Raw genomic sequence first — 26162 nt, 5'->3', positions numbered from 1 at the left:
CAACTGCCATCTTAAAAACTTAAAAACAAGTTTTTAAACACGATCCATTCTTAATTTAAAGGCTGCCTATATTATTTCAAACAATACAGGCAGCCTTTTAAATATATGTTTAACAATTATTAAACTTGTTAATTATTAAATATTAATTATTAAACATGTTAATATATGTTTAATATGTTTACATAATGTTATTTTAAATATAAAATCAACATTTCTACAGATTCACTCTGCCATCACTAACTTTTCTTTCATATCCTTCAAAATAAATAACACCTGTAATTGTTTATAGTAGAAAAGGTGCTTTATTTTACATATCATTGGTACACGATACATAAAACTGCCTAAAATCAGTCTTGAAAAACACAACAGTCAGTCAGTTACACCTTAAAGGGTCAAAGACCAAGTCTATTTTGCAAGCTACTTCATTTATGATCAAATGACTACAATAATTTTAAATACTAATAATCTCTTCATATCCAATGTTACAAATGATTTTTGTTACAAGGGCTGTAATTTTTTAAAATAAAAATATCTTTAGCTATAGACCTTATTTCTAATCAGAATGAATCTTTGCTAGTCTACAAGTCTTTGAAATAACAGATCAACAATTTCACCTTCCTATAGATAATTGTATTTATGTAATTGGGTAATGAGGCAGGAGTCCTTCATACATGCAATCAGATTATTTCAATTTTTTAAAAATGCAGATAAAATTGAGTTTATATATACCCTATGTCTAATTAAGTTGCCAAATAAGTTTATTAAACTAAAATGAAGCCAATATGATATTTTAGAAAACATAATCCTGAGAGCATGCAACATCAAAAATATTTTTACTACTTATGAGAGCCAGAGTTGCAGAACACAGAAGAGGACTGGCACAAAGGCTTGTTACATTTGAATTGCTTACCCGACTGGGAAGAGTAAAGAAAGTCATTTAACTCAGTGCAAATCCTATGAAAAATATCTGCATGATACAGCCTACTGCTACACAAAGGGATCTTCACTTAGAAAATGTGCAAATCATAAGAAGCTAAATGCACTTCTCTTGCTATTTACTCCAATTCATACTATTCATCAGCACACAGCTCTAAGATCTCTTATTAACTACTAATGTCAAAGGCATAGAGATTTCTTAATGGCATTTTTTAGTCACCAATCCCTTATCACAGAGATAAATATGACTGGTGCTTAATGTACAAATGCCAAAAAAAAAAAAAAAAGAATCTGGGCTAAGTCTCAAGGCAAAAACACTTATGATTTTAACAAATCCCTCAGTATAGAAAGACTTCTCTTCCCTCTAAAAAGTAAGTCATATGTTAGAACCACAGGTTCAGAATCACCTCCTGATCCAGAAGAGTGGAGGCTTAACTGAATCAAATACTAAACAGGTATAAATGTGCACACTCAAACAAATATTCTATCCTTTGCTTAAAATCAACTTATTCCTTGTCATTAGGAGAAGGGCTTCAAGATGCACGTTGTTATTAATGCAGAGAAGAAAGGGTTAAAAGCCAAACTTTTTCTATTAAAGCAATAGATCTTTAAAATAATTGGGCTTGAAACATACACTTTTAGTGTAACTTTCCATTCATATTCTTTTTATAATTAAGTATACACATATACACAACCCTAATATTTAATATGTGCAAAATTGCTTACCATGTATTTTAACTTTGGTTAAGTATTTGTTTAGCCTATATCAGATACATTACAGAAGCTAGACAAATGATTACAAACATAATAATGAGGTAAGTTAAAATTCTACTAGTGCAAAAAGCAAGCATATGCCAAAAGCAAAGCATATGAATTAAACATATGCAGAATGAAGCTCTCACCAAGGGCATTGCTGGGATAACAAACCAGAGAAGCTCCTTGTAAACATTGTAAAGTACACATTTAAAGAGTAAAGATTCATACAGCCACAAAAAAGGTATTCTAACAACACCATGGTAGTGCATTTATTTTATCTTTAGAGTTTGGAAACCACTCATTATGTGTCTAACAATTTGCATATTTTCTTCAAGAGAAACTTAATTAGTGAGACACATTAATTACAAATACTGTAGTATAAAAATCCCAGTTCTTTACAAAAATTATATATTAAAATATTCTATACACTTTAAATTAGTAACTGGAACACACATATATATCAATTCTGCACAATTAAATCCATCTTTGCTGGGGGGTATCATACATGAAATTTGAGGACATAGCTACTCAGTCAACCTAAACTGGCATAAGGTTATGTGGTATAAAAAAAGATAGACCTGTGCCCCTGCAGTTATTGAAGCTCTTAGTTTGAAATATCTTTTCTGCAATTATTGCTCTGTATATTAATTCCAGATTTAAATAGGCAGTGGAACCATGAAATTCCTAAAATGTTTAAGACAAGTTACCTGTAGCAGAGTGTTTATAATGCCTACCTGTATCTTTAAGGTTGTAATGGAACCTGAGTTAGCTGTCTAATGCTTATATTTTCATAGTAAAAAAGTTTTTACAATTTCAAGGTAAAAACAATGCAAAAATAAAACATTTAGAGCATTTACAAAAATCTTACAAATGTTTAAAACACTATTTTAAAACTTGTGTCCTGTTAAGGTGCTTGTTTCTTTCTCCAATAGGAGGACATATACTTTAATTTTTAATTCAATTATGAAGATTTTAATTTTAGCAAAAGCAAAATTAGAGCCATTAAGACAGATGAAAATGTTCAAGGATATACTTCACTTCTACTAAAAACACAAAACCTTAGTGCTGAAAGGGACCTAAAAGATAAACTGTTTTAACTCCCTCATCTGTTATGAGGAAAATGAGGGCCAGATAAGTTAAGTGCTTTGGCCAAAAATATATTCAAATATATTGGCCTGGTAAGAATCAAGAAAACTCATCGTTCTTGTATTTTACCATGATTCTTGGAAAATAATAAAAGTTCAAAAGCAGTTTCTAAACTTGCCTCTTTTTAAATTTCTTAAGCTCTGTGCTAACTGTAAACAAAGAAAGGAATCAAATAACTACTAGAATTATTAATCACACATATTATCCAATAGAAGACAGTTGTTAGAGGAACACTGCTCATATAGAATAAAGATAGAGGGAGTACTCAAAGGTAGGACATTTACAACGTAGAGAACATTTACTATATAAGACAGCATAGTATACAACAGCCAGTTACTAGAATCATCTCAATAACTCTAGGATGACTGGGTTACATAGCCCTTATAAAAGATATTGGGGTAATAAAGCTTTCTAGCTTTTATCTTAATTTCACTGTTTTTCTTTATAAAAGAGCTATATCTGTAAGGAAGAACTCATATACTAATTTTCAGAGAGTCTTTGCTTCTTTTCTTTTATTTGGATCTATAATTCAGCAAATACATTTTAAGAACAATTTACAAACTCAAGTTCATAACTGCTGGAAATACAGCCAGAGAATACTCTTTTAAATGACAAATCTTCATAACCAGTTACTAATAAATAATTATCATCACAATAGCTTCAGTAAAAAAACCAATTCAATTTAAAGGTGCTTTCTTATTGTTACCTTGAAGCCACCGAACTTGTGTAGCTGGTCCATATCCCTTTTCATTCTTTGCTGATATCCTGAACACAATGGCAGGCCTGGATGTATAATCAATATGTGCATTTGCAAGTTGCCCAGCAGTTACTATACATGATGTCTTAAGACCACAATAAATCCTCATGAACACAAGTTGACTTGGATTATCTTGTATCTGTGCTGTGCGGATAGCCAAGTAGGCTGAATATTCCAAAATATTTCCAGAAGGTGAAGTTGGAGGTTCCCAGGAAAGGTGGATACCTTCAACATTCTTGAAGAGGGGGGAGAAAAAACAGGTTAAAGGTTCTTAAGTTTCCTCTGTTATCACTTATTATGTTAAGTCTATCTTTAGAATACAAAATGCTCATTTTTACTAAAATAATTACATTAGATGTTACATCTTTTATTGTTGATTTTTAAAACCTACCTCATTTGGATCTACAAAGTTTAATTTCATGCTTGCTTTTCAAAAACACAACTAAGTTTAAATGTCTGCCTGTAATATCCTAAAAGAGGGATTTTTATTTTCTAAACAATCTCTAGGGAGGGACAGGATATTAGGATAAAATATAATCCAGTTTCGAGTGCTCTATTAAAATTCTCCAGCCAAATGTTTTTGTTCCATAATAACAAGAACAAATTTAGAAGCAAACCAGATTTCCCTGCCTTTCTGTGATTTGGATGCTGTAATTTTGCTTGAAATTACATGGACACATAGAGGGAGACAACACACACTGGGGCCTATCAGAGAGTGGAAGGTGGGAGGAGGGAGAGGATCAGGAAAAATAATTAATGGGTACTAGGCTTAATACCTGGGTGATGAAATAATGTGCACAACAAACCCCCATGACACTCATTTACCTTTGTAACAAACCTGTACATGTACCCCTGAACTTAAAATAAAAGTTAAAAAAACATGAATGATTAGCTAAAATTATTTTTTAAACTTTAAATCCATCCTTTTAGGTATCTCTCATTTCATTAGATGGTAACAAGAATTTCTAAACTGACAGTTTACTTTACATATGAAATTTCAAATAATTTAAAATCACCAGCAAGTCTTGACCCGATGTCTCACCTTTGAAATTCTGACTGCAGAAGGAGCTCCAGGAAAACCAGGAATACAAGTTTTAAATTCACTGATTTTGCTGAAAGGACCTATCCCACAACCATTGATTGCAGCAACCCTGAATCTGTATCCTGTGCCTGGAACAAGATCTTGTTTCTTAAGCAAGCTGTAGTCAGGTACATCTGCATTTCCTACCTAAAATGTAGTATATGCAAAAGTCAAATAAAAGGTACAACTAATATTTAAAAATTTTAAAAATTATTCAATTTTTATTAAACAAAAAAACTTTTAAAGAATAAATTATTTTTTAAGGTTCTGGTTCACATTTATCTCCCTCTCTCTCACATGGAATGAACCCTCCAATAGACAAGCAACTAAGTCCATAAATCTGTGCTCCTTATTCAGAGGGGGGCACTCTTTCCAATTGAGAATCACTGATTATACAGAGAAATGTTAAGAGCATTCTGCACGTGAACAATGTGAAGGTAGAAAAAAAGCTGACAACCACTATAAACAAAGTATCAACTATCCCATCATCATGTAAACTTATCCTGAAGCAGAAATCTCAGAAAATATACTGTCAAATAATAATCTGCCCAGGAATAATACCCTTTAGAGACAGGCAAGCAAGCTTGATAGAAAAGGAGTGACTAGCATGTAGTATAGAGCATTTTTTTTTTTTTTTTTTTTTGAGACGGAGTCTCACTCTGTCTCCCAGGCTGGAGTGCAGTGTCACAATCTCAGCTCACTGCAACCTCCATTTCCCGGGTTCAAGTGATTCTCCTGCCTCAGCCTCCCAAGTAGCTGAGATTACCGATGCCTGCCACCACACCCAGCTAATTTTTGTATTTTTTAGTAGAGACGGGGTTTCGCCATGCTGGCCAGGCTGGTCTTGAACTCCTGACCAAATGTGATCCACTTGCATCGGCCTCCCAAAGTGCTGGGATTACAGGCGTGAGCCACCACCCTCGGCCTATAGAGTTTTTTTTAAATTAAAATTCAGCAGACACCAAATAAATGTTAAATAATTATATACTCTAGGTAGGAAGATAATAACATTTACAACTTTCAAACAATTTTTACATATTCTCCCTAACTCTCCCAGTTAGACAGAGAGTGCCACTGTGTTCTCCTACTTTAAGGGAACCATGTCATCTCTACATTACAGATGAGGAAACTGAGTCTAAGAGAGATTAAACAAGTTGACTTGCCAAGATCACACTGCTGAATGCTGAAACTAGTGATTTAAACCTAAGTTTACTAGCTCTAAATTTTAGGCTATTTTTTTCTTTTAGGAAAAATCAGGTAGCTACTAGGCCCCTAGACACAGACACGTCTTTATATATGAAATCAAACTACAGTGAGAAATTTCACTGGGCATAATACTAATTATTAACTAGAATTTCTATTTTTGTCAAGAATTAGAAAAATTCTATATTAAAAAGAGGGATACGAGGAGTAATAGTAGAGCAACTAAAATATATATAAATATATAGGATATAATCCTCATTTGTGCATATCTTCAGGAGATTCAAAATGAACATCTATTTCCTTGGCAATTCTCTCTCAGAAATTCTCCATTTAATAATTTTTTTTTTTTTTTTTTTTTGAGACAGCATCTCACTCTGTCATCTAGGCTGGAGTGCAGTAGCCTGAACATGGCTCACTGCAGCCTTGACCTCCTGGTTCAAGTGATCCTCCCACCGCAGCCTCCCAAGTATTTGGGAGCAGAGGCACGTATCTTGCCCAACAAATTATTTTTTGTAAGACGGGATCTTGCCATGTTGCCCAGGCTGGTCTCGAACTTCTGGGCTCAAGCTCCTCCCACCTTGGCCTTCCAAAGTACTGGGATTACAGGCATGAGTCACTGCACCTGGCCTTCATAAATTTTTCCAATGTGCTTTGGAGCTGTTATCTATTTAATAATTCTTAGAAGGTTAAATGTCTAATTTACATATATATAAAATATCTCATATATATATATATGAGGTCCTCTTTAAGGAGTTTCAGAATCAAGGGAACATTAGATTGTATTTAATAGCATATCAGGGCTTTTATATTTTTTTAATTGTAAAATCAGGAATAAAAAAAAATTTTTTTTCAATAGAAAAAAAAAGTTCCATTCTCTAGACACACCAGTTAACAAAATTAGAGATATTTCAAAAAACTCTTATCTGTGCTAGTCAGACTAGATTATGACTCAAAACCCAGCTCATTGGCTGGGTGTGGTGGCTCATGCCTGTAATCCCAGCACTTTGGGAAGCTGGGATGGAAGGATCACTTGAGCCCAGGAGTTTGAGACCAACCTGGGCAATATGGTGAAACCCAGTCTCTACAAAAATTAGCTGGTCATGGTGGCTTGTCCCTGTAGTCCTAGCTACTCAGGAAGCCAAAGTGGGAGGATAACTTAAGCCCAGGAGGTTGAGGCTGCAGTGAGCTCTGATTGCACCACTGCACTCCAGCTTGGGTGACAGAGCAAGAACCTGTCTCAAACAAACAAACAAACAAACAAAAAACTCTCCACCTCAGTGATTGTACAAGTTTTTTTTTTTTTTTTTTAATTTAGAGATAGGTATTGCTATGTTGCCCAGTTTGGAATGCAGTGGCTATTCACAGGTGCTATCATACTGCACCGCAGCCTCAAACTCCTGGGCTCAAGCAATCCTCCTGACTCAGCCTCCTGAGTAGCTGGGACTGCAGGCATGCTCCAGCACACCTGGTTCAAAGATTTTTTAAATGACATGCTTGTGATGTAGTCCATACAAAGGGCCTTAACAAAGAATACAATGTAACTTGGTGATATGATTTGGAGCTGTTTTCCCATCAAATCTCATGTAGAATTGTAATCCCTAGTGTTGGAGGTAGGACCTGATGGGAGGTGATTGGATCGTAGGGGCAGAGTTCTCATGAATGGTTTAGCACCATCCCCCCTTAGTATTGTATAGTGAGTTCTCATGAGATCTGGTTGTTTAAAAGTGTGTGGCATCTCCCCACCCCACACATTGCTCCTGTTCCTGCCATGTAAGACATGCCTGCTTTCCCTTCACCTTCTGCCATGACTGGAAGTTTTCTGAGGCCTCCCCAGAAGCTGACAGATGCCAGCATCATGCTTCCTGTACAGCCTGTGGAACCTTGAGCCACCCAGTCTCAGGTATTTCTTTTTTTTTTTTTCTTTTTAGATGGAGTCTTACACTGTCACCCAGGCTGGAGTGCGGTGGCACTATCTCGGCTCACTGCAAGCTCCACCTCCCGGGTTCATACCATTCTCCTGCCTCGGCCTCCTGAGTAGCTGGGACTACAGACGCTCGCCACCACGCCCGGCTAATTTTTTGTACTTTTAGTAGAGACGGGGTTTCACCGTGTTGGCCAGGATGGTCTTGATCTCCTGACCTCGTGATCCACCTGCCTTGGCCTCCCAAAGTGCTGGGATTACAGGCGTGAGCCACTGCACCCGGCCAGTCTCAGGTATTTCTTTACAGCAATGTGAGAACGGCCTAATACATTTGGTATACAGAATTCACAATTATATAGATTGTGGACGGATCCCAATTTTACTCATTCAAGTGACCTGAATCAGGGTTCTAAAAAAGAAATCTCATTCTTAATTATTTTTTTCCTTTCCCTAAGTTATTGGTAGAGAAAAATCTCATCCTTGAGGCTTATAATTTACAATGTAGAAAATACACCAATAACTACCTTTGAGATGCTTTGCTTCCCTTTTGGCAGCAAATAAAACTGGCTCACCAAAGCTGTATTATTTTTAAAAATTCCCACATCACACCATTGTCGTTCTCCCGCTTTCACTGTGGCCACTGGATTTGAAGGAGTCTCTTTCTAATTTCAGAGAAAAAAAATTTATGAAGACTCTTATTGAATATATGAAAATTTTCAAGATTTAATAAGTCCATGCAGTGATCTACAAGTAGGTATTTGGATAAACACCACAATATTAACAACTTATAAGTAAATAAAGTCTTAACAGATTAGGTCAACTGACAGTGAAACAGGGATGCCAATTCAAACACAGGAGTGACAGGCATTCTCCAAGTCAGTAGCTCTGTACTATCAACCTAGCTGGAGTTAGCATGCTTTCCAATCAGTGATATGTTAAAATGCCAGCTATTTTATAGGACATTGTCATTTCAGAGACTCTCTCAGAAAATGTAATTCCTTTAGCGTAACATTACAACTTGCTCCAAAAGGAGCAAATACAGAAAAATTAATTCCAAGCTGGCTCATTTCTAGATCCAAAAACAACTAGCAAAAATTCAGTGATCTTTGCACTTGAAATACCTGTGATTCTCCAAACCTAAAAGGAGAAAAAGTGTTCAAAACTAAAATGCAATTTGAATATACTTTAGTATATACTAAGGAGTAGATTAAACAGTTTTACATTTTTTATCCTGTTTTAAAACAAATAAACTTCCTCTACCTTAAGCTACTTTTAGTGGTAAGTGAATTATACTTATCCCTGGAACTAACCTTTTAAAGCCATCTTCTTATAAATGAGACACTGTTTCCAGAAGCTCAAAACAAATGTGCACTTCAGTTATTTATTTCTGTCTTAAATATATAACAGCAGAGGTACATGCTTATAATTCACATTTTTTTAATATTTAGGCTATCACACATGACAAAGTGAGCTAACTAGAAGAGTCTTTAAAGTTAAAAAAAAGTAATAGCTTTAAACTTGTTTTCATTTTTTAAAGTTGTAAAAACTCTCTTCAACAACTTTTATAAAACAACTGCCTCCAACTCAAATAACAAATACAATTCTGGCTGATGCATCGCAAAATAGACTCAAGAGAAAAAAATTCATTTTAGTAATCCTTCCCTAAGAAGAGTCTAAAAACACTAAGACTTAACATTCTGGAAAGATGAAAGCTGATAAAGGTAAATATATGGTCATAACCCATAAAGTCATGATAGAAAGAAAACAAAAACTAAAGAGAATTCTTAAAGATTCTAAAAGTTAAATTTAGGTCAAATGAAAACTCTTGCTCACAGAAATTAAGTTGAAATGACTAATAACAAAAAAAAACCCTCAAAAATACATATATGTATGTATTATTCTTGTATTTATCTAAGTAAGACAATCTTGGTATATTTGTAAGGCACTTTCCTGGCATTTTAAGTTTGGTGCCATGCATACCAAATTTGGCCTATGTAAGACAACCAAATATCAGAGATTATTGGGCTATCCTACATTTATGTCAATCCACTATTGCAATATTCTGTTGTGCTCCTATTAAGTAGCTAGCAATACAGCCATTCAAGTTTTATGTTCCATAACACACCCTATCTTTTAACCATTAATGTAATTTACACATATATGTATGTATACATACATACACATTTCTGATTATAAAAATAACATTGCATTATAGAAAAATATAAAAAGCATAAAGAAGAAAGTCAAAAGTATCTGTGGCCCCCCACCTGGATTTTCGAGTGGTTATGTGTGGGTACATGTGAGAGTATAAATGTATGAACTGCATGTATTTTTTAACAAAATTGGGAACACAACACATATGTTATTTTTTATCCAGCTGTTTCAGTAAACATTATACTGTGAACATTTTCCTATTCAATCATTTATTTCTAAATTTATGTCAATTCATTACTGAGACCTGAGAATCTTTTTATGAAATTATTTAGAAGTTGCTCAGCATTTAAAAGTACATAATCATGTGTAAACATGCATCATCACCAGGTCATGTACTTACAGAAAACGGCGTTGCTGTAGCATGTGTCTCTACACGGCTGATCTTTGTTGCAGGCAGTGCATATGTTTCATCAACTAAAAATTAAACAATTTATCAGATAAGATTTACATAACTTATCAGATACATTAAAATATAATATTTAAATATATATTTAATGCCACCAACTGTAAACTTAAAAATGGCTAAGACAGCAAATTTTATGTTACGTGTATTTTATCACAATAAAAAACAGCCAGAGTGTATTGTACTATTATTTACAATAAGTAGTAATATTGACCCTTTAACTCAAAAGAATTCATAAACTTCATTTTTCAAGGGTTTGATGACTAGCTAGAACTTCAGAGAATGTTCACTAAAGATGCAATACAATTCCTATTTCAAAAGAATAAGAACTTATCAAATTAAAAATCAAGCAAGTTGGAAGAATTGTTAACACACAGTCTAGAACCAATCTTGTCTAAAAAAAAGTTTGCTAAATTTATTCGTGGTAGGAAAGACACATTCTGATCGTATTTCAATAGTGTCTGCTAATCTAAATATTGTATGCAGAGAATATTTTATAAAATAATTTTAACTGAAATGCTTTATCTGTTTACATTACATTCTGGAAAGATGAAAGCTGATAAAGGTAAATATATGGTCAAAATCCATAAAGTCATGATTGAAATAAAACCAAAGCTAAAGAGAATTCTTAAAGATTCTAAAAGTTAAATTTAGGTCAAATGAAAACTCTTGCTCACAGAAATTAAGTTGAAATGACTAATAACAAAATTCCAAGATGAAATGCAACTCCCATCTAAGACAAGTAAGTTTGATGAATTTATAAACATAAATGGTTCAAAATACAGTATGTGAAACACATTTCAAACCTTCAGATTTGGTACTGAATGTTGTTAGTGAAGTTTCATCTTTAACAACTGCCCCATTTGTACTGGATGATTCAGTTTTAATGGTCTGCTGGGTTACCATAGTTTGTGTGCTGGAAACAGTACTGGATACAGAAGTTTCAGGAATTACTGTTCTTACATCCAGGCAACTACTTAGAACACCTACATTTGCTGAAGTGTGAGGACCTAAAATAAAAGGGAAAAGGTAATTATTAATATAATATCTGCAGATAATTGTTGTGTCTTATAGTTCTTGTCATATGATTCTTGGTATTTTCAGTTTTAAAATCATACATGAGCACCACAAATGGTAGCAGTATGAATTAACCATTAGGCATAAAATGTTTAGAAAAATAAAGTATATTATATCCATAATGGATATCCAACTTTTTACCTTCCTCGTTTATTCTAAACACTTAACCATTGTTCTTGACTTTCCACTAAATCATAGATCAAATGGCTCTGCCCTTCATTTCAGGAAAAAAATATTAGAGGTCATTAGGCATGAATTATCTCAATTTTCTGCCTTCTCTGGCTGCAAACTAGAATTGTACTAATAATTGTGCTCATCCTCCCTGTCTTCCATTGCAGAAGATTTGCTGACCTCTCTCCTAAAAAATCTGAATGTATCTTCCTGTATTCTTGGTCCCATTCCTTCCCCTGTATGTTGGGACCCTCACCAATCATTCCTCTCTCTTCAGGGTTTTCAGATTCTTTGTCAGTAAGTTTTGGTCCTTAGCTCGTAAACATCATCAAATCCCTGAAGCAAACAACACAGCTCTTCGTTTACCCAACAATTCCCACCAATTACCCTTTCCCCTTACTAATTCCCTTAGAACAGTTTATACTTCCTTGATCTCCCCAAAATTTGATTTCTAGCACACTACTCTAATAAAATAATTCTGGCAAACTTCAATGATTTCTAGGGGATATTTTTCAATTTTCATTTACTTGACTTTTCTGCACTGTAAACAATGCTGACCACATACTCCTTTTTGAAGCTATTTTTTTTCCTATGATGGATATTTATTCATTCCACAACAGTGAAGTCTACCATGCATGAGACATTGTATTTGTTTTTATAATGGTGAAATAAGGCAGGCATAGATCATGCCTCACAAACTTAAGCCTTCTTCTTTTCGCCCTTTACATATTTTTCTGTGCGTTAAATACCATTCCCAAATCCATACATATGTCCTGGGCACTGTACCAGGTGCTAGGAATCTAGCAGTTAACAAGTCAACAAGATCCTTGCTCTTTTGGAGATCACATTTAAATACTCTTAATTTCTAAATTTATGTTTCTAGCCTAGTACTGCCTTCTAGACTTCAGGCCTAAGTATCCAACTGCCCATTAGAAATCTTTACCAGTATATTCCTGAAGTGCCTCAAAAACAGAGTTCAAAGTTGAACCTATCTTTTCCAAAATCTGTTCTTGCTCCTATATTTCCTATTTTGGTGAAGACTATCATTATGTATTCTCATGTCCAACCCAAAAAACTGGGAGTCATTTTCAACTCATTTTTATTTCTCATATACAACCAGTTGTCAAGTCTAATAGATGAAACCTTCTAAAAGTCTCTGAAATGATGAATTCTCGCCTCTCCATTTCAGCCACTGCTTTAGTCTCTGTGCATCTCCTGGAGTCCTAAAAGAAACCCTAACAAATCTCCTAATCATTTTCTACTATAGTTCTTCCTGATGGAGAGGCTATTCTTTAAAAAAAAAAAAAAATTGCCTCATTTAAATTCCATAGTTCATAACTAATCATTACTATTCAGGTAAGTGCTTAGTATTTTAACATCATTCTCACCAAGTTGAATATGGCAGTTTTTTGCTATTAGGAAAATGGATCAAAACTGTACAACATTTACTTTTTCAATGACTATTAAATTCCCCACCGATTTTATAAAAAGCTTTAGTTTAAAATGTCATCCATATACCTTCATTTTTCCTTAGCATATCCACCACATGACTATTATGATTAGAAGCATTCGATGCCAAAGATGGATATAAAATGGCATTAGAATCCGTCAGTGCTTTAAAGTCTGGTTTGTTTTTCATTGAAGTTTCTTTTGTGGCTGGCTGTTCAGTTTTTGTGCTGTTTATTGTATCACTGATCTACAAGAAATATAACAGATTACTGTAGTAAGCAATATTCAATGAAATAAAAATACATGTAAAAAACAAGCAAAATAAATTACAATTTAAATACTTTTTATCAAAATAGAAAACACCTAAAAATGACATTATTAATTTCTACAGGATTATTCTTCAATTTTATAATAGTTTCTAAGAAAACAATTTCTTTTCACTTAATCTCATGCTCAAAAGATCTGTTTTGAAGAGGAAAGGGACAGTATATTTTGAGGAAAAAAAATCTACATTTTAAGAAGTGGTAGCTAGTATCACAAGCAAATACATACATAACACAGGAGAGAACAAAGCTACTGGGTCTGGTCATATTTTCTTAAAGGGCAGACATGTATCCTAAAAATATGATAACTCCGAAAGTAAAATCTCAGCTATATGGAATCTTTAAGCAAATAAACTATTTTATATGACTGAGTTTTCCATATAAAGATTTCATACATATACATACCATCATCCTATACCATGAAGTATTTTGGATAAGAATCTCCCTAATTACATTTTTCTTAACCTTCTTAAAGACACTATAATAAATACATTCAAACTTTTTAAAAAAATTATTACTACTATGATTATTTTTGAGATGGAGTTTTGCTCTTGTTGCCCAGGCTGGAGTACAATGGTGTGACCTCAGCTCACTGCAACCTCCACCTCCTGGGTTCAAGCAATTCTCCTGCCTCAGCCTCCCAAGTAGCTGGGATTACAGGTGCCCACCACCATGCCTGGCTAATTTTTTATATTTTTAGTAGAGACGGGGTTTCACCATGTTGGCCAGGCTGGTCTTGAACTCCTGACCTCAGGTGGTCCACCCACCTCAGCCTCCCAAAGTGCTGGGATTACAGGAGTGAGCCACAGCACCTGGCCTAAAAAAATTATTATTTTTATTTTTTTGAGACAGAATCTTGCTCTGTTGCCCCAGCTGGACTGCAGTGGCGCAATCACAGTTCATGGCAGCCACCGCCTGCCAAGCAATCCTCCTGCCTCAGCCTCCCAAGTAGCTGGGGCTACAGGCACACACCAGCATGCCCAGCTAATTTTTCTATATTTTGTAGAGATGGGGTTTTGCCATGTTGTCAAGGCTGGTCTTGAACTCCTGAGCTGAAGGATCTACCACTTTGGCCTCCCAAAATGTTGGGATTACAGCTGTGAGCCACAGAACCCAGCTGCCACATTTAAAATGTTTTGATAATTCAAGTCACAATGTGAATATCAGTTATTATACCTATAGGTCAACCATAAAAGTGACCTGGCTTCATTCAAATACCCTAATATTGTTGTTCTTTCTAATTACCTGTTTTTTGTTACTGTTCTGTCTCTATTTTTATTGTCGGCTCATAATTTCTCATGGCTCTGAGGATACTTGTCTATAATATGCCCTGTGCTTGCCCTTAATTGGTGGTGCTACTGTTTATAAGTGATGATGATGATGATAGCCACAACTATGCCAGGCATTATGGCAGGCAGTGTACTATATATATCCATAAACTCTGTATCTTACTTAATCTTCACAAGAATCCTATTAGTAAGATAACTTGACCATTTTTTTATAGATGAAGAAAATGATACTCACAGAACTTAAGTAATACACCTACAGTCAGGAGCCAGTAAGTAACAGCTAGAATTTGAATTTGGTTTATTTCATTCCAAAATCCTTACATCTCAAATGTGCTTTTTGCTTAAAATCAGACACTCAGTCTAACTGGAATTTTATAAAATAAGTATAAATAAATCTTGAGAATTTTCATTAAACATGATAGATTAAACACATTTGCTCTTCAGGAGATTTCTCCAAAACCCAATTCAAATGACAAAAAAGGAATTTTTGAAAGTATGAAGCTATAACCTTTTAAGAAAAAAGAGAATGGCAGAAGAGAGAATAGTAGATAAGATGTAAAACAGAAAAGCTGGAGCTAAGAGCCTTCTCCTAAGTGGAAAGTCACTTAAGATGTGGCCCGTTTGTGCCCCAGGGCCCAGGGCAGTCAGTGGTGGCAGAGGTGCAGAGTACAAGAAAACACTGGAGGCGTGTCACACAGCATCCTGTTTAAGAAGGGCTGTAGCCCTAGTTCTGCTCTCCCAGCATACCAAGCCAGAGAAATTCCTCTCCTCCATTCTAGCTGAAGATGGGAAATAGGTAGAAAGGTTGAAACGTGAGTCTCTAGACTACGCTATGGTATCCCTCAAGTGATACAAGTATGAGGATGATACAAGTATGGAGAGAGGCGCCCATACTGAAAATAGGAATTAAATGAAAGTCTAAATGCTGAACAGAAAGATACCTTCCCTCCAATACCCTTACTAAGCTCCCAGAATTCTGACAGCCAGGCTCATAACCCCTAAGCAAGAGGTTGGAGAATTCTTAGGGGAAACTAACTGGTCTAAGAAAAAAGACCCACTGATACTGACATTTGTTGGTCCCTGCTCACTAACCCTTGTTAAGGTTTACTAAGCAACAAGCCACACCCACATGCATAGGCCTTCCAAGCTTTTTTAAAGCCTCACTTTAAACAAAAAGGGACAGCCAAGCATCACCAGACAATTGATGACAACCTCTAATGTGGAAGTCCAAGGTTAAAACACATTAAAAAATAAAAAGGAGCTTGAAAAAAAGAAATGTAACAAAGGCAGACTAAAACTCCAAAAATTTTTAAAGTATAATTCTTCAAGAGAGAAGGAAAGATATTACATTTATGAAACAAGAATAGGGTGCTATAACAGAAATAAAGAATAAAATGAGGCTTTTAGAAATTAAAAATGTGGTTGGATACATTTAAAATGTAAAAATTGGAATACACAGAGAAAATAGAAGATAAAAAGCAAAATCAGAGGACTAATTTATAAAAAAAAAAAAATGAGAAGAAATTGAGGGAAGAAATCATCAGTAATGAAGGTCATGAGTTTCCAGAACAATGGGGTCCACTGGGTGAGGCACACCAAATGAAGACATGCACTCAAGGCACACCATTGTTGAAATTTCAGAATACTGGGGATAAAAAGATAAAACATTAGGTCATATATAAAGGATCAGGAATCTAAATGGCATCATACTTTTCAATACCAATACCGAATGCTAAAAGACACTAAAAAAAATGCCTATAAATTTCTGAGGGAAAAACTTCCAATATAGGATTCTATAAGCCAGCCAAACTATCAGTTAAATAGGCTAAAGACATTTTCAGATATCCAAGATCTCAAAAAATTTACCTTTCATAAGCCCACTTCTCAGGGAGTTGCAACGAAAAAAAGGAAAACACAAAGAAAGAGGAAGAAATAAGGTCAAGAAATACGGGCTGTAACACAGGAAAGAGATAAATTCCTATTATGAAACAGAGAGAAGTTAGTTCTAAGGTGACAGCTATGCAGCAGGCCTAGAGAAGAACCAGTACATAAGGACAGGGGGCTCCAGGAGGAATGGTTCCAAGCGGAGAAAAAAGAAACTGCCTTTATGTCCAAATATCTTAAGTTTTATAATTTTTTAGAAAATTTGAGCATGAATTAATGATAGACAAGAAGAAAACTAAACAAGTGAAAAAGTGAGGCAGTTAATGCCAGGAAAAACAAAGTTGCATGAAAAAGGAGTAATTATGATAGCACACTACATGGCTCACCTGCAACTATTTCACCATCATAGTGTAAACATCAAGTCATAATTCTACTAAAAATATGTGAAGGATGTGGGAACAGGAAAGGAGGGGATGAGGCAGAATTGTAAGAGATCATTAAATTGTCATCTTTCATTATTGAAGACAATTGATCTAAAAGTAGACCCTTCAACAACATGAGTTTGAACTGTAAGGGTCCATTTCTGTGTGATTATTTATTCATTTTTTGAGACGGAGTCTTGCTCGGGCACCCAGGCTGGAGTACAGTGGCACAATCTCGGCTCACTACAAGCTCCGCCTCCTGGGTTCACACCATTCTCCTGCCTCAGCCTCCCAAGTAGCTGGGACTACAGGCACCCGCCACCATGCCCGGCTAATTTTTTGTATTTTTTTTTTTAGGAGACACGGGATTTCACCATATTAGTCAGGATGGTCTCGATCTCCTGACCTCGTGATCCGCCTGCCTTGGTCTCCCAAAGTGCTGGGATTAGAGGTGTGAGCCACCGCGCCTGGCTGTGCATTATTTTTAATAAATACAGTTGGTCCTCCATATCTGTGGGTTCCACATCCTCAACCACATATGGAAAATACAGTATACGCAGGATGCAAAAACTGTGGATACAGAGGGCCGAGTTTCGCATTTGCAGGTTCCACAGGGCCAACTGCGAGACTTGAATATCTAGGGGACTGTGGGGGGGTGGGTCCTAAAACCAAAGCCCTGCAGATACAGAAGGACAACTGTACATAGTTAGATACTAAAAGAAAGCTACAATAGTTTAAAGTAGTTGCTTCTAGGGAACAGAAATCAAGAGCAGGTAGGGACAGGGTAGGAAACTACTGCTCTTCATCATAAGCTTTACAGTGTCATCTAAATTTGTGATACACACACACACATATATAGTATATAATCAACATATAACATAGGAATATATATAATAGAAATATTACATCTAATATGACAGGCTACTTACAAACTGTATGAGCTTTACTTGTAATAACCCCTTCCTGACATACTATGACATGATATACTTCCGGACTTATGCGTTTACTGGTCTTCAGTCATACTCAGAACATATGAGCCAATACCTATATCATTTTCCTTGAAAACAGTCTACTCAGGTAGATGGCAGTTTACCAAATAAAAATAATGAATCTTAGTAAGCATATTCATTAGTCTCTACCAAGACCTACTGTGATGCACTTCATAAACAAGAAATAATCTCACAAGTGTTCAATTTAGTAACTGATATTTTTCAGTAAACAAAATACATAGTAAAGAAAATATTTTATACATATTTTTAAAGTACATCTTTAGATGTCTGTGTGACATTTAGAAACGGCAAAATAATAAATACATAAGCACACATTACATTGAATTAGTCTGATGCTCTGTGTAATGCAGCTAGGCTTCTCTTGGCCTGGGGTTTTCAATTCAGGCTTCTGTCACAGTGATCTGTGAAGCTTTCTTTAAAAACAGAGCTGCCTGGGCATTTTCCTAAAGATTCTGCTTCACTAGATTTGAGGAAGAGCTTGGGAATCTGTGTTTGTTTGTTTGTTTACCTCAGAGATAACTCTCAAGTGCAGGCAGGATTAAGGACCCCTCTTCTAGAGTAGTAGTATGCTAAATATCTGAATAAAAATTGAGACTATAACCATAAACATCCAATTACCTTCATACACTTTTTTACTTACACTGTTAGGAACGATGTTATTACCGCCTTGTCTGTGAGGGTCCATCCTGACTCCTGCAGGAATGAGAAAGGTTCAGACTAATATGCTCTTAATTAGCTTCAATAAAATATAATTAAATATTTTTAAAGTTACATATTAAAGTTTAAAAAGTAGTATCTTTACCAAAGGTTATATGTTTTCTTAATAGTTTGCTTAAGTTGACTGAAATCCTCTCTGGAAAAATGTGCAAAATTTGTGTTTGCTTTTACTTCCAAGGCCTATTTAGTTAAAAATACTTTTGAAAAAAGCTAAGATATTTATGAAAGCAAATTAAAGCCATCTGCTGAAGTCAAAGTAATATGTCAATTTAGGAAAGTATATAAAAATGAACTGCAGAAAACACAATCTATCCTACGTGTCTATGTGTTCTACCACATCATAATGGTAAGACAGCCAAATTTTAGAACTGAAATACAATGTATTAGAATTATCAGGCATGGACCTAATGTCATAAAATTTCTTAAACCAAACCTAATCACAGACTTTTCTGCAGTGTATATATATATATATATATACACACACACACACGCACACACACACGTACTGCAGTATATGTGTGCGTGCATGCGTGTGTGTGTGAATTTTTTTTTTTTTTTTAAGACAGAGCCTCGCTTGTTGCCCAGGCTGGAGTGCAGTGGCATGATCTCAGCTCACCGCAACCTCCACCACCTGGGTTCAAGTGATACTTTTGCTTCAGCCTCCCGAGTAGCTGGGATTACAGGTATGCACCACCATACCCGCTAATTTTTGTATTTTTAGTAGAGATGGGGTTTTACCATGTTGACCAGGTTGGTCTCAAACTCCTGACCTCAGGTGATCCACCTGCCTCAGCCTCCCAAAGTGCTGGGATTACAGGCGTGAGCCACCGTGCCTCGTCTGCAATTTATATTTTTAAAAGCATGTGAGCACACATACTTTAAGCATGAAAATTATGTTACCTTGCATATTTAGTGCTGCTGAAGAATCTGGTGATGCAGCTTGGTATGGCAAGTCCGTACTCAACTGCAAAAGATAGCCCTCAACTGTAGACACTTCATCCCACTTGACATGAAAGGAGTTGGTAGTGGCTTTGATCAGCTGTACTTGAGATGGTGCCGGTGGTTTCTCTATAGAACAATAATGATATTATACATTTAAGTTTCCAGTGTATAAATGGTTTGCTGATATAGTTTGTGTGGACCGGAGCTTTGAAAACATCAGCAATGAACACTTCATCTGCTTACCAAGACAGGGAAAGTTTACTCAGATAAACACAGCTATAGTAGGTCAAATAAAAATAGTTTGGGGTTCTTATTCTACTTATTTATTTATTTATTTTCTTAGACAAATATATCTATAAACAAAACAATCCAGTATGAAACTACCAAACTATTTGAGTCTTCAGATTTGGAAATGTGTTTAATCCTAGAAGGAGTTTTTTGGGGGGAAGCAGGGAATCCTAGAAGGTTTTTGGGGGGAGGCTGGGGAGAGGCAAGGGGAGCCAAGTATTAAAGCTACATTATTTTATCTTTCTTAGAAGTTCTAATATTCTTTAATTTTATGAGCCAATTTTCAGCCAACAGCATACATTTTAGCAATTCTGTTAATGTTAGCAAAGATAACTTGGACATGATATTTTATAAAAGCATAACTTCTCTGAAGTTAATACCCCCTTATCAAGACTTGTACTACCAGCTGGGCATGGTGGTTCACGCCTGTAATCCCTGCACTTTGGGAGGCCGAGGCAGGTGGATCACCTGAGGTCAGGAGTTCCAGACCAGCCTGGCCAACATGGTGAAACCCCATCTCTACTAAAAATACGAAAATTAGCCAGGTGTGGTGGCTGGCGCCTGTAATTCCAGGTACTCGGAAGGCTGAGGCAGGAGAATCACTTGAATCTGGGAGGTGGAGGTTGCAGTGAGCAGAGATCACATCACTGCACTCCAGCCTGGGCGGCAGAGTGAGACTCCATCTCAAAAAAAAAAAAGACATGGTGGGAGTAAGAGATAAATCCTTAACTTCCACAGCAGAAAGTGAGCACATTATTGCCTAAATGAAAAAAAAAATACATCAAAGTAACAATATATGCATGTGATATAGAGATATGGAAGTAAAGAATCATTTAACAGAGTTAAGAACAAATAAATGCTTGTAAAGCAAGTAAAATGAGGAAAGGTGCGAGCAAAGAACTGTGATTTTTCATAGAAAGCCTCATGGAATTCTATTACCGTTTTACATGCTATCAAATGCACAAAGTTTAACTAAAAGTGAAGAAAAAGAAAAAAAAAAACAAGATGAGCTCCCTCTTCCACCAAAACTGATGCTAACTTATCAAGAGGAAAAGCAAAATCTATATTTTGCCCTTATGATCGTGGCCATGATTGCTTTTAGAAGAATACTGATATCTAAAGCTCATTATGAAAAGGTTTATAGAAAAACAGGCCATTCAAATCCAATTTTTTTTTATCTTTTTAAGTCACAGATCCCTTAGAGAATCTGTGCAAAGTGATATAATCCCTACAGAGAAAAATTCAGTCATACACATTTTTTTCATCCAATTTCAGAGACTGAAGCTTATCCTTAGACTTTAGTTAATAATTTCCAATTTCAAAGATGAATCAGTAAGTTGAATTTTCTATATCTTTTTCTTGCTTGCTAGTATATGCTTCTTCCACAGAAAGCATTTACTCTCTTGTTTCATTATTTTTTCAACTATCTTAATTTTAAAATTAAACTTTTTTTACACTACAAAAACAATACATGCTACTGTAGAAAATACAGACAAGTAATGACAGAAAAGCTTTGAAGAAAATGTACAATCTCAGCTCTCAGATAATGCTTTGGTGTGTGTCCTTCCAAGTTTTCTATTTATAATTTTGAAAACACTGGAGTCATTATATGTTTTATAATCTGTTTTTCTCATATAATATCACATATTACATCTCCAGATCTAATTTCTCTAATGGCCACTGGATTCATCTATTGATTCAAACGCCTGCTTGATCTTATTTCAAACTTAGCATGGTCTAAATGGAATTCTTGATTTTCTCCACAATGCTGCTTTCTCTCAATCTTCCCTATCTCAGTAAAATTCAAGCTAAAAACTTCATCCTCCATTCTTCCCTTTCTGTCCCTTGCCATACAAATTATCAACCAGTTCTGTCAACAAGAACTCCAAAATATATCCTGAATTTATCAAGTCCTCCCCTCCTCCATTGTCACCACTATAGTTTAAAACACTTTTTTGACTACTGCAAGAGATTTCTAACTTGTCTTGCAGTGTGCACCTACAATTCATTTTCCATACAACTGCCAGTGACCATTCCAAAATGTGTATCAGAATGTGTCACATCTCTCCTTCAAACTTACACAAGACTTCCCACTGTACTTTAAAAATAACTTAGAAATTCTACCACCACATTCAAGGCCCTATGTCCTGTGGTCATCTCTCTAACCTCCATTCCTACACTTTCCTCTTTGTTTACCCAGCTCAAATCTGTTGCCAAACATGCCAAGTATTCCCATCTCACACTGCTTGTATGTGCTGTTTCCTCTTCCTGCAGTAGTTTCTCTGGCCTTTTTATGTGGGTAGCTCCTTCTCACCATTTGAATCACATCCCATGTCATCTCATCACAGAAGCCTTTTTTGACTACCCACCCTGAAGCAGCCACCACTCTCATGCCCAATACCTAACACCGCTATCTCATGTATTCACATGATTAACAGAAACTGAACTTATTTTGTTAACCTGTTTCACTATTGCTTATTATCTCCTTGCTGTTGTACCCCCTCAGAATGTAAGTTCTTTGTGAGAGCAGGGGCACTATCAGTCTTGTTCGCTGCTATATTCTCAGCATTTAGAACAATTCCTGCTACGCAGCTGTCAATCAGTATTTATTAAAAATCAATGTGAGGTACACATTTTTAAAAATTTTGGTGCTTTAATAATTTTTTCGCCTTTAGAGACGGGATCTTGCTCTGATACCCAGGCTGGAGTGCAGTGGAGCAATCAGAGCTCACTGTAGGTAGACTCAGACTCCTGGGCTCAAATGATCCTCTTGCCTCAGCCTCCCGAGAAGCTGGGACTATAGGCGTGAGACACTGTACCTGGCTAATTTTTTGTTTGGTAGAGATGAGGGTCTCGCTATGTTGCCCAGGCTTGTCTTGAACTCATGGCCCCAAGCAATCCTCCTGCCTCAGCTTCCCAAAGTGCTAGGATTACAGGTGTGAGCCACTGCACCCAGCCTCTAATATATTTTTTAAAAATCTTTTATTTTAAAATAATTTCAGATTCACAGAAAAGTTGCAAAGATAGTACAGCATTGCCATAATCCCCTGGCCCCAGCTTTTTTCTCCAGCTTCCCTAATATTACCTTTTCTCCAGCTTCCCCTAATATTACCACATTTGTTAAAACTAAGAAATTATTGGTGTAATACTATTAACTCAACTATAGACAACTCAGATTTCACCAGTTTTTCAATTAATGTCTGTTTTTGTTCCAGGATCCAATCCGGAACACAACATCACATTCAGTTGTAATATCTCCTTCGTCTCCTCCACTTTATTATTATTTCTTAGTCTTTCCTTGTTTTCTTTCACTTTGAAACTTCTGAATAGTACTGCTCACATATTCTTTGTAGAAGATCTAGAATGTCCCTCAATTTGGGCTTGTTGATATTTTCTCATAGTTAGACTGAGGTTATGGATTTGGGAATACCACCGAGGTACTTTCACTTATCACATGATATTAGGGAGTAAATGATACTAACTTATCACTAGTGATATTAACCTTGATCACTTGATTAAGGTAGTGCTTGCCAGGTTTCTCCTGCTTGCCAGGTTTCTGTAAAGCTACTATTTTCCCTTTCCATATTCTATTCTTTGCAAATGAGTCTTTAAATCCAGCCTACACTCAAGGAGAGGATAATTATATACTTCTCAGGAGTGGAGAATAACTACACATATTGTTTCTTCCATTCATACTTAATAATGGGAAACAGAGGTAGTAGCATTTACAGTAAGTCTCAAAAGGCAGACATTAGAGTGCTTACCTAAAGGAAAAAGTTTATTTGTTAAATATTCTTACCTACCAGTATCAAGATACCAAAGATCCTTGCAGCAAACTTGACTATTCAGTGCTTTTTTGTAGCCATCTCTTCCACTCCAAAAATACAATCGAGTGCCAATTACAACAGCGCAGTGGCCAGCTCTTGGTCTTGGTCTTGAATTTTTTTTATCTTCCTGAGAATCTGATACTAGGGTGGTCCACTCTGTTGTATCTGAAAAGATAGAAATATCCATGACTAATCTTTTGTTCTTAACAAAATTACAAAAATTATCTTATTAATAAAGATTAATTCAATGAGTAACTTTTAAAAGACTTACCCAGATTTAGGTAAGAAAATGAACTGGTACATCTCCATTCACAATCATGAGGTGAAGTCTCAGTATTTTCCCCCTTATGTGGGACCCATCCACCAAAAATGTACATCCTGTGCAACAACAAAACAAAAACATAAAGTAGCTTATTTCATTTTACTTCTTGGATTTGAAGTGCTAAGAATAGAAAAATTTCCTATCAGTTGATTCAGAGCTTCAGAACTATTCATTCACTTACCATTGCCAAGGTAATGGGAATAAGAAGATGAATAAAGTGGTCTTTTTTCAAGAGTTTAAAATTTTATGAAGCAATACAGAATCACAATTATTTCTCTCTGGCAAGTTACTTAAAGTGAAGAATATTTCAATTATAATATATTTAAAAATCAATATTGCCTATAATATACTAAGGGTACCTCAGTCAGAGAGATACTCAATTGATCTATGACATCCAAAGTCAAATTTAAAATTGTATGCATATAGTAACTGAAGAGGATTAAATTTCATGTAACTTTGGTCACTGATACCACTTAAACAAAAAACTTTAAACTGTGTTCCTTTAGGGCCCTAGGAGTTCTTAAGACAAGCCTGATGGCTGCTGGAAGAGAAAGGCTCATTAGGCAGAAATCAGGGCCCATGTGACCTGATGTCTATTTTTTTTTTTTTTTATGCCAACCAGAGATTTTTTTTTTTTGAGACAGGATCTTGTTCTGTTGCCCAGGCTAGAGTACAGTGGCATGATAACGGTCTAATGCAAACTCAACCTCCTGGGCTTAGGCCATCCTTCCACCTTGGCCTCCCAAAGTGCTGGGATTATAGGCATGAGCCACCACACCTGGCCAGAGCTCTGTTTTTTAAAATCCATTTTATATGTTGGGGTTTCAATGGAAAATTTCATTTTATAAAATGGCTCTTCAGTTAAAAAAATGTATAAGATTTTGTTTAAATGTAAAGACCATCCTGTTTGGTTTTGAGTTTATTTAAAAAAAAAAACAAAACTAGGTTCTAAATTACAACAGTCATTTCCTAAACTATTACATTTAATGTTTAATATTACTGCAATAGTAAATATTTCATTAAATTCTAATTAAACAGTACTCCTAATTGTGGCACAATGTTGCACGAATAAGGAAATTTGTTGATGGTAGTAACAGTCAACATTTATGGAGGGCTCACTTCATACCAGAAACTGTTCTAAGCATTTCATATGTATTAATCCATTTAGTCTTCATTACAGCCTTGCCAAGTAAGTTTTACTTTAATCCACATTGTATACTTAAGGAAAGTGAGGTACAAACAGATTAAATTTTCTTGCCCCAGGTAATACAGGACAAGTGCCAAAGCTGAGTCTTGAATTTAGGCCATCTGGTTACAGAGTTTGTATTCTAATCATCAACTCTATATTGCCATCTAAAGCATAATCATTAAGAGCATGTACCTCAGTACAAATGAAGCACTACCAAAAATATGAAAAAGGAAACAATGAGTTAGGTGATTAGTTTGGCAACACCCAGGTTAACACTTACATAAAGCCTACTCTGGGCAAGGCATTACAAGGAATGCAAAGAAGTAAAAGAGAGAGCATAAGAAAATGGCACATTAAGTATTTTAGCTTCTACAGACAAATTATTTTAGCTTCAGTAAGCACAATCAAACTTTGTTAAGTTTCATAATCTATTTCCAAGAAACTACTAGCATTACTTTCTTTGTGTGCTTCTTAAGTTGTTTTTTAAAAAAAAAACAGAAGCAAAATACAAAAAACCACCATACTTGTTTCCTATAACACTGGCTGTATGAAGGCTTCGTGGAAGTGGCACTGTCCCTTTAGTTTCTGGTTTTGACCATGACATAGTTTCTAAAAGTAAAAATAATTATATTAGCAACTTGATCTAACAACAGTAAATTACCTCAACTTGCATAATTTTAAAAAATAAAACAAGGACTTACCAAAATGAAACAAAGTATTTTAAAACAGTTATTTGAACATTATCTTAAACATTTCCAGCTTACATAAACTGCCAATCAGAAATTTATTTACACTCAATGTTAGTACAGTTAGCCCTCTGTATCCATGGGTCCTG

At 35.4% G+C, this 26162-nt stretch overlaps 1 protein-coding gene across 1 annotated transcript in view; it reads right to left on the bottom strand.

The window, feature by feature from the left end:
* Nucleotides 1-282: 282 nt before the first annotated feature.
* Nucleotides 283-26162, bottom strand: part of HCFC2 (host cell factor C2) — a 42011-nt gene continuing 16131 nt past the window's right edge. The window contains exons 5-15 of the mRNA XM_030821282.1: nt 25852-25936; nt 24088-24194; nt 23793-23981; nt 19660-19827; nt 18683-18735; nt 13184-13361; nt 11224-11427; nt 10355-10428; nt 8325-8462; nt 4638-4823; nt 283-3830 (exon numbers count right to left, since the gene is read on the bottom strand). Of these exons, the coding sequence (XP_030677142.1) occupies nt 3516-3830; nt 4638-4823; nt 8325-8462; nt 10355-10428; nt 11224-11427; nt 13184-13361; nt 18683-18735; nt 19660-19827; nt 23793-23981; nt 24088-24194; nt 25852-25936 (1697 nt within the window). The 3' untranslated portion in view covers nt 283-3515. The remainder of the gene's footprint in view (nt 3831-4637; nt 4824-8324; nt 8463-10354; nt 10429-11223; nt 11428-13183; nt 13362-18682; nt 18736-19659; nt 19828-23792; nt 23982-24087; nt 24195-25851; nt 25937-26162) is intronic.

The sequence above is a fragment of the Nomascus leucogenys genome, chromosome 10 (assembly GCF_006542625.1).
Source record: "Nomascus leucogenys isolate Asia chromosome 10, Asia_NLE_v1, whole genome shotgun sequence".
Lineage (NCBI taxonomy): Eukaryota > Metazoa > Chordata > Mammalia > Primates > Hylobatidae > Nomascus > Nomascus leucogenys.
This window is presented reverse-complemented; position numbering and strand designations above follow the sequence as displayed.